At 44.1% G+C, this 10000-nt stretch overlaps 1 protein-coding gene across 3 annotated transcripts in view; it reads left to right on the top strand.

The window, feature by feature from the left end:
• The window catches only part of LOC116061384 (kunitz-type protease inhibitor 1-like), an 18676-nt gene that overhangs the window by 1700 nt on the left and 6976 nt on the right, over positions 1 to 10000 (top strand). For 2 of the 3 annotated variants that reach the window (XM_031315578.2, XM_031315565.2), the window contains exons 3-7: positions 1413 to 1573; positions 4949 to 5090; positions 6242 to 6412; positions 9401 to 9436; positions 9543 to 9668. In XM_031315578.2, the coding sequence (XP_031171438.1) occupies positions 1413 to 1573; positions 4949 to 5090; positions 6242 to 6412; positions 9401 to 9436; positions 9543 to 9668 (636 nt within the window). The remainder of the gene's footprint in view (positions 1 to 1412; positions 1574 to 4948; positions 5091 to 6241; positions 6413 to 9400; positions 9437 to 9542; positions 9669 to 10000) is intronic. The other variant, XM_031315573.2, reaches the window with a different exon arrangement.

The raw sequence follows: 10000 nt of genomic DNA, 5'->3' as shown, positions 1-10000 counted from the left end.
ACAGGTGCATGTTGCTGTTCATTTAAGTACTGTTATTATTTAAAGTTGTGACCATAATTGTTTTTAATAATTATTCATGTGACAGTCATTGTTCCTGTTATATTGCTGTATGAAGACTGCTGTTCATATTGTTGTTAGAAGTATGATGAATATATTATGACAGTTGTTGAGATAATTAGAAAAGGCTGATAACATTTCAAATGTGTTTTAAATGAAGTCTGTTACTAAGGACAATAAACACAACGCTGTACATTTCTATAGTTGACCAATGCACCTCGAATTATTTTAGTTGATACATTTTTTTTAATTCTGAATGATAGTCTAAAAATATACATTTATGAACTACTGCTCTTAACTGAATTTTTTTGCAAAAGCAAACAGTTGTAACTTTGCATTAAAAGCGAGCAGTGGAAGTTAATATGATTTAGGAAATGTATATTTTAGCCCAGGAGAGAGAGGGAGGAACAGAGTGAAAGAGATATTTACGCATCATACTCTAGCATTGTAGAAAATTGATCTTCATGGTAAATTTCCTGAGTAACATTATCTTCTTACTTTTAAGGCAAAGAGTACAACTGTTAATTTGTGCAAATGATTAGTAACCTAATCCTTGAATGGTATGATTATGACGGTTTCAGTTCAGAGCAGTGGTCAGTTAATGTCTATATTTAGGCTACTTACACATTCAGTCGGTCCGCGATCGTCTGCTACGCTTTCTCTCTCTGTTTCATTACATTACATTCTTTTCTTTTTATACAAAAAAATGTGTTTCACATCATCATAGTTCCACAAGAAGCTGCTGCTCACTCTGTATAAAGTATGTACAATGCGTATTCTCCATTTTGGCATCAGTAAATCTGTGATCGACCTCACGGTCTTTTGAGGAAAGCTGTGGACGCGCATCTATCTGAATTACTTCAGCCTGGCTCAACCTAGTCTCTCCTCCTCAGCCTGGCTTGGCCTTCATGAAACGCACCAAGCCAGGATGCTCAGATTAGACTAGGTCAAGCCTCGCTTTATCAGTTATCCTGGATTTATATATTCTGCTTTTGTGAAACAGGCCCCTGGTGTCTTTTAAATTCCTGTTTCTTTGCAGTTGTAGCCTCCTCTTCTGTCTCCTTTTCCCCGGAGCAACAAAGCTCTGCAAAGACCTTTTGTTTACTCATTTTTTAGCAAGTTTTTGGGCGTCATTGAGCGGTAAATATCACGGGACGTTGTCAACAGGAAGAGACGGGAGAGAATCCGCTCATCTTTCAGACTCTGATAATCAATTAAACTGTCTGTGTGTCTGTCTGTCTGTCTGTCTGTCTGTCTGTCTGTCTGTCTGTCTGTCTGTCTCTGTCTCTCTCTCTCTGTGTGTGTGTGTGTGTGTGTGTCTCTGTGTGTGTCTCTGTGTGTGTGTGTGTGTGTAGGTAAGATGTCTCCGCCCGTCGCCGTAGCGGGCCCTGATGTTGTAGTTCAGCCCGGCGAGACGGTGACGCTGAGCGGCATCCAGAGCCTGGCGCTAGGCGACGCCCACATCACCAAGTACCAATGGAGTCTGGAGAGAGGAGACGGCCACGTCACCTTAAAGGTACAAACTGCTGGGCGGGGGCTTACTATTATCCAAAGTGTCTGACAACATTATGGGATGGATCCCTGCAGAGATAGACCTTTTAGGTTAAAGAGTAAGATCCTTTTAGTTTAAAGCCCATGTTGCAGGGTTTATTTTCTAATGAATTTGTGCAATTTGCTTGTTGGTAATAAACATTTAAACTGTTACCCAACAACATCAAATACAATAGATATCACAAAACGGAATAAAATACAAAAAAGTAGTACTATTTTACAGCGGTTTGCAATGATTCTCTTTTCCCCCACAATGCATTGCACTACGTCATGTTGGGGAGACGACAGACGAAAGCCCCGTCTCTGTTCACTGTCTATGGTCTCGGTCTGTGCCACTGGTCTCTGTTCACTGTCTATGGTCTCGGTCTGTGCCGCTGGTCTTACCAAATATGACTTTTGGTCTCGACCGAGTCCTTGTGTCTTTATTATATGTATAATAATATTGGAGGGAAAGTGAAACACAGCTTGGACGGGGATGCTGTTCGGCTTTTCACAAGTTTAGACAGCTAGCTACGCCGACGTTTGCTAACGTTAGCGCAACAGCGTTAGCCTAGACTGCTTCTGAGTTTCCTATATCTGCGTCCATGTTGTCAACATAAGACATGTGGCGTTAGTGCTCCTTTTGTACCATAATGTTATTGAATTAAATGTTAAGCTTCGCTCCTACGAGATGGGTGGGTTGTTGTTACATACAAAGCTAACTGGCTATAGTTAGCCTGTATGCTAGCGGAAGTAGCTAACGTTGCGTAACCAGCCAGCGACTTCGGCAATCGGCAGTAGTTTCGGTAAGCTAACCACGACAGTATTGTCGCCCACAATCAACCTCTGCTGCTAAAAGCAGTCAACCTGCAGTGATGATTGAAACAGAGACGCTTGTGGATGTGTTAGCTGTCGTGGTTAGCTTGCCGGAACTACTGCCGAAGCTGCTGGCTGGCTACGCAACATTAGCTAATTCCGCTAGCACAGGCTAACTATAGCCAGTTAACTTTGTGTGTAACGTAGCTAACAAAAACCCACCCATCTCGTAGGAGCCAAGGTTAACATTTCATTCAATACGATTATAGTACAAAAGGAGCACTAACGCCACACGTCTTATGTTGACAACGTGGACGCAGATATAGGAAACAACGAAGGCAGTCGTAATATTTACCTAGCTAGCTATCCATCTAGGTTAACGCTGTTGCGCTAACGTTAGCAAAATGTCGGCGTAGCTTTAGCTAGCTGTCTAAACTTGTGAAAAGCCGAACAGCATCCCCATCCAAGTAATAAATAAACACTAGGCAAATATGTTGTTACCGGAGCTAGTAGGGTCCATCAAAACGTGAGATATCTAATCGAAAATGTGTTTACAACGTCGGGGGATTTCACAGGTGGGACTGACAGGTTAGCCTATAGCTAGCATGATGCCTTCTATTTCTAGATCTAGCTAGATTACCAGAACTTATCTGAACTAACGACGTGATCACTGTCACTAGATATAAAGAAAACCTTGACTTTCACTCGCTGCTATTCACTGACAGTAAAAACACCTCTTCCTCATCCCAGTCAGTCACCATAGTTCTAGTACTAGACTGATACACAGTCACCATAGTTCTAGTACTAGACTGATACACAGTCACCATAGTTCTAGTACTAGACTGATACACAGTCACCATAGTTCTAGTACTAGACTGATACACAGTCACCATAGTTCTAGTACTAGACTGATACACAGTCACCATAGTTCTAGTACTAGACTGATACACAGTCACCATAGTTCTAGTACTAGGCTGGTACACAGTCACCATAGTTCTAGTACTAGACTGATATACAGTTACCATAGTTCTAGTACTAGACTGATACACAGTCACCATAGTTCTAGTACTAGGCTGAGGCACAGTCACCATAGTTCTAGTACTAGGCTGGTACACAGTCACCATAGTTCTAGTACTAGACTGATATACAGTCACCATAGTTCTAGTACTAGGCTGGTACACAGTCACCATAGTTCTAGTACTAGACTGATATACAGTCACCATAGTTCTAGTACTAGGCTGATACACAGTCACCATAGTTCTAGTACTAGACTGATATACAGTCACCATAGTTCTAGTACTAGGCTGATACACAGTCACCATAGTTCTAGTACTAGACTGATATACAGTTACCATAGTTCTAGTACTAGGCTGGTACACAGTCACCATAGTTCTAGTACTAGACTGATATACAGTTACCATAGTTCTAGTACTAGGCTGGTACACAGTCACCATAGTTCTAGTACTAGACTGATATACAGTCACCATAGTTCTAGTACTAGACTGATATACAGTCACCATAGTTCTAGTACTAGACTGATACACAGTCACCATAGTTCTAGTACTAGGCTGATGCACGTCTCCCCAATGTGACGTCATCACCGAATTGCGTTAAAAAACCCACTAAACGACTAAAACGACGAAAACTGTCCTTTAACACTATTTGGTGACATTTTTAACAATGATATACATATGTTGAGTACTTTATGTACCCATTAATCAACAGTGGTGGTTAACCTGCAACATGGGCTTTAACATCAAACAGCCCCGAAATCACCATCACCAAACCCACCAGACTCCATGTAAATAATCAGGACTTTTAGCGTGTATAGAGCCAGCATATTTCCACCAGACTCCATGTAAATAATCAGGACTTTTAGTGTGTATGGAGCCAGCATATCTCCACATGTAAATGGGTGAATTAAGGGTTTATTTCAACCAAACCAGAGTGGTGATTGTTGGAACAGTGGAAAGATGAACCAAGACGGCTTTTGGTAGTTTTTAGTTTCTGTTCACTTTGAATGAAGTGTGTTTTACCATGATAAAAGTATTGATTATTTACATGGAGTCTGGTGGGTTAGTGACTCTAACTGCTGCTGAACATTAGTCCTGTAGGGTTACATTACAGCTTGGTTCTGGTTTAATACTGGACCAGTTTCACAGATTGTTGTTCCATCAGACACTCAGACACACAAACATGGAGACTTAAGGCCTAGTTGTGCGTAGAATTGACGGCGTGCCCCAGCAGACCCCTCTGCAGCTTGACGTGCACCTCTCGAAAATTGTAACTACACGTTGCGGTGACGTGTGTGTGTGTGTGTGTAAGTGTGTAACAGACCATGACGGTAGTTTTGAACAGGTTTCTGTATCAGACAGAATAAAGTTTTCCAATCAGCAGCGCTGGAAGAAGTATTCAGATCCTTTACTGCAGTAGAAGTACTAATACCACACTGTAAAAATACTCTATTACAGCAAAAGTCTTGTATTTCAAATGTTACGTTAGTAAAGTACAAGTACCTCAAGTACTTCTGACTGTATTTGTGCAGCAGACAGAGTTACCTGACCAGGTGATGCTGTCCAACCTGCAGCCAGGCTCCTACGTCCTCCAGCTGACCGTCACTGACTCCAAGGACCAATCAGACGATGCCCAGGTCACCGTGCTCGTCCTCAGCCCGGAGCTGTCCAGCTGTGAGTGCTCATGGGAAATGTAGTCCATTTTGTAGTATGTTGTTTGCTAACTCTTGTGATGAGAACAGAACGAGTTTCTTAATGTTGTTGTTGAGGTTTTGATCCACACCTCGACTCAAACTGGTCTGACTGGAATACCTGACACACACACACACACACACACACACACACACACACACACACACACACACACACACACACACAGACAAGACACAGACACACACACACACACACACACACACACACACACACACAGACACAGACACAGACACACACACACACACACACACACACACAGAGACACACACACACACACACACACACACACACACAGAGACACACACACACACACACACACACACCAAAACAAACGACTTTCTACGACGTTTTACGTTAGACAGCCAATCACAGGCATTATTAGATCTGGTAGATGCATGCTGATTGGCTCACTGACTCTGAGATTTACACTCCTTAGGGATTGAATAACGAGGCATTGTTTTCATACTTGATAATTTCAGTCAGTCAGTCAGTCAGTCAGTCAGTCAGTGCCTGGAAAGTGTTTTAATAATTAATAATTAATAATAGACTACCAAGAAGCTGTTACAGAACGAATACCTGCTGTTGATACTTTAACTATATTTGTTCTGGAGTATTTTATAATGTTCTGCCTGTCTGCCTGCCTGTCTGTCTGTCTGTGTGCCTGTCTGTCTGCCTGCCTGTTTGTCTGTCTGTCTGGCTCTCTGTCTGCCTTCCTGTCTGTCTGTCTGTCTGTCTGCCTGTTTGTCTGTCTGTCTCTCTGTCTGCCTTCCTGTCTGCCTGCCTGCCTGTCCGTGTGTCTACCTGTCGGTCTGCCTGCCTGTCTGCCTACCTGCCTGTCTGTCTGCCTGCCTGTCTGTCTACCTGCCTACCTGTCTGCCTGCCTGTCTGTCTGCCTGCCTGTCTGTCTGTCTGTCTACCTGCCTGTCTGTCTGTCTGCTTGTCTGTCTGCCTGCCTGTCTGTCTACCTGTCTGTCTGTCTACCTGCCTGTGTACCTGCTTGTCTGTCTACCTGCCTGTCTGTCTGTCTGCCTGCCTGTCTACCTGTCTGCCTGTCTACCTGTCTCTCTGTCTACCTGCTTGTCTACCTGTCTGTCTGCCTGTCTGTCTGTCAGTATACTGTATGTCTGAGATGAAGGTGGGTCCGTGCCGAGCCTCTTTTCCTCGCTGGCATTACAACACGTCAACAGGAAGCTGTCATCAGTTTGTGTTTGGAGGCTGTGTTTCAAACTACAACAACTTCCTGTCCAAGGACGAGTGTTTATTAGCCTGCAGAGCAGTCACAGGTAACACACACACACACACACACACACACACACACACACACACACACACACACACACACACACAGTTTCACAAATTCTGATCCGGCCCATATATCAAAGTAATGCCTTGTTCTATTGACCTTGGAACTCAGGAGCTGGAGCTGGGAATGACATCATACCCGAGTTGAATGCGTTCTGTTTAAAAGTCTGATTCTCATTGTTTCCATTAGCTCTAGCCCGGTTAGCTATTGTTAGCAATATCAGTTGATAACAACGCATTACACCGTTTTTTGTGCATGCAAACAACGTAACAACATGTCCACAGATAGACGTTGACCATGCCTGTGTGAACGACTGATTTAGGGACACAAATAAGACAAGTGCTTATAATAACTTTATGTTACTGCAGCTTTCACAACTGTTGATACAGGGGGCAGCCATGTTGGATTTTGAACTCGGGCTACTGCGAGGTTGTCCGAGTTCCGAGCTCGGAGATCCGAGGTCAGGGGGCGTGTTTACGACTTTGACCTCGTAAAAAACGAGTTGCGAGGTAAATAGAACGCGGCATAACTTCACAACATATTTTGGCCCAACATGGGAAACTGGTTCTCAACTTGCAATTACGAGACACTCAAAGCAGAATTTGGCAAATGTGCAGACTTTGAGGCTCAGAAATTCCTGAGTGAAAGAGCTCGTTGTGAGTCAGCTGTGTGCCAGCTTAGAAAATATAATCATTGTGCTAAATTCTAGGATGGCTTTGGACCTTTTTGCTGACTTTTTCAGGCTTTATGTGGACCAGACTGTAAGAGAGAAGACTATATGAGACATGCAATAATTGAGTCAAAGATATTTGACTTTTTCGATGAAATAAAAGCACGTCAATAAACTCTACCCAGTCCCTCCAGAAAAACGTGATCATGTGATCTCATAATTCAATGCATAATCAGCCAAAGTCTGCATATTTATGCGGGGGCCGCATTTTATGAAATACGCCGCACTTTTGCCGCATAAATTGCTGATTTCCGCACAAAATTTGCAGGGCTTGCATGATTTCATAATCCCCGCATTTTTGTTGCAAAAAAGCCACACATATCTTAGCAGAAAGTTGAAAAATGTTGCGTTTACTTCACACAAGAGCAGCCGTTTTCCCTGTTTCCATGGGAACGTTATGAAGTGACGTAATTACGCAACGTGAACATCATCGAAAAGCTGCAAACCCCGCGATGAAGCCACGATGAAACCACAGTTTTTTTGCAAGTTCTCGCAATTTCATCGCATAAAATTGCATAAATATCCCGCATATTCTATCACATTTTTTAAGAAAACGTGCCGCATAATCAAGGATTTTAGCCCAAAACAATCACAAAAAAACTCCGTATTTTTCTGGAAGGACTGTTATATGCCGTATGTCTCGGAAATGAAGACAGATTCAGCAGCTGCACGGCCTATTTCTCTCTTCAAATGTTTTCAGAAACACGTTTCGGTGAACTATTTTAGTCCAATATGAGATCGTATTCTGAACGAGACACCATTATGCTCGGGGAGCAGCCAGACCCACGTGACGCATTCGTCCAATCAGCTGCCGGTCGACGTCCCTGGTCCTTCCCCTTTCCGCTTTGTAGTCCATATGGCGCCCGTTTAGTGCGAGTAGGATCCATCATTCCACACTGAACTTTTGGACCGTTTTTAGGGGGTCATCCTGGTACTTTCAGTGCGTTATCTACACAATATACTTCAGGCTAAGAGTTTGAAGTGTGCCAGTAGGTGCTGTAGGTCCCCCTACAGGTTGTCTCATGGAACTGCAGCTCCCACGTGCCAAACTCAAGGCCCGGGGGCCAAATCCGGCCCCTCGCAAATTCTGATCTGGCCCACATATCAATCTAGCTTCACAGGCCCAACATGGGAAACTGTTTTTCAACTTGCAAATACGTGACACTCAAAGCAGAATTTGGCAAATGTGCAGACTTTGAGACTCAGAAATTCCTGAGTGAAAGAGCTTGCTGTGAGTCAACTGTGTGCTAGCTTAGAAAATATAATCATTGCTGTGCATGATTTGCTAACTTCTAGGATGGTTTCGGAACTTTTTTGCTGACTTTTTCAGGCTTCTGCTTTTCAGGAGAGAAGACTATATGAGACATGCAGTCATTGAGTCAAAGATATTTGACTTTTTCGATGAAATAAAAGCACATCACATAGAATATACATGTCTAGCCCTTGATGGGATTCTCTTCTTCCAGTGTGGCCGTCTGGGAAATTGAGTTTGAGACCCCTGCCCTAAACGAACAGCAGCGGGCCCATCCAGACATTGTTCACGTAATCTCAGGAGACTTTGATGAGGCCAACTTCAAGCAGAAGGCACTCTGTAGAACATGACCCCACGTCTGGCCGTTAGCTAACGGGGAGCTCTGGCCGTTAGCTAACGGGGAGCTCTGGCCGTTAGCTGACTGGGAGCTCTGGCCGTTAGCTGACTGGGAGCTCTGGCCGTTAGCTGACTGGGAGCTCTGGCCGTTAGCTGACTGGGAGCTCTGGCCGTTAGCTGACTGGGAGCTCTGGCCGTTAGCTGACTGGGAGCTCTGGCCGTTAGCTAACTGGGAGCTCTGGCCGTTAGCTAACGGGGAGCTCTGGCCGTTAGCTGACTGGGAGCTCTGGCCGTTAGCTGACTGGGAGCTCTGGCCGTTAGCTAACGGGGAGCTCTGGCCGTTAGCTGACTGGGAGCTCTGGCCGTTAGCTGCAGCAGCTCCAGTTAGCTAGCACTGAGTCTGGTGGTTTTTACTCCGATAGACAGTACAGATACGTCTAGAGATCAAGATTCAGGAGTTCTCCTTTAACACACACACACTCACACTCACACTCTCTCTCTGTCTCTCTCTCTGTCTCTCTCTCTCACACAGACAGACAGACAGACAGACAGACAGACCACTAAATTCCACCGATTTTCATTCTGTAAAAATAAGAATCCATCCTGAGATTCAGTTTGATCTGTTGATGTTTTTGTTTCTGTTTCCACAGCAACGTCAGAGAGGAAGGTCACTCTGCCCTCTACTGGTCAGTCCCACAATGCACCTCTTCATTTCAGCCCTGCAACAAGTGTAAGCCATGCAGGTTAACTGTGTGTGTGTGTGTGTGTGTGTGTGTGTGTGTGTGTGTGTAGAGGTGTGCGGGGTGGATTGTAGTCCTGATCAGCTGGCGTGTGACGGCTGCTGTCTGGATAGAAGTCTGGAGTGTGACGGCGTGAAGCAATGCAAGGACGGGAAGGACGAGGAGCAGTGCATCAAATGTAACACACACACACACACACACACACAGAGACAGACACATATATATATATATACACACACACACACACACACACACACACACATACACACATACACATACACACACACACACACACACACACACACACACACACACATACACACACACACACACAGAGACACACACACACACAGAGACACACACACGCACACAGACACACATACAGAGACACACACACAAAAATTGTCGTTTTTCTTTGACTGTTTTGATGTTTATGCCAGTTTTAGACTTATTGTTGCTCTTTTGAAGCTGTTTCTACATTTCTGTCCCTTTCTCAGACGTTGTGTCAGT

The sequence above is a fragment of the Sander lucioperca genome, chromosome 19, assembly GCF_008315115.2.
Source record: "Sander lucioperca isolate FBNREF2018 chromosome 19, SLUC_FBN_1.2, whole genome shotgun sequence".
NCBI classification, from domain to species: Eukaryota; Metazoa; Chordata; class Actinopteri; order Perciformes; family Percidae; genus Sander; species Sander lucioperca.
This window is presented reverse-complemented; position numbering and strand designations above follow the sequence as displayed.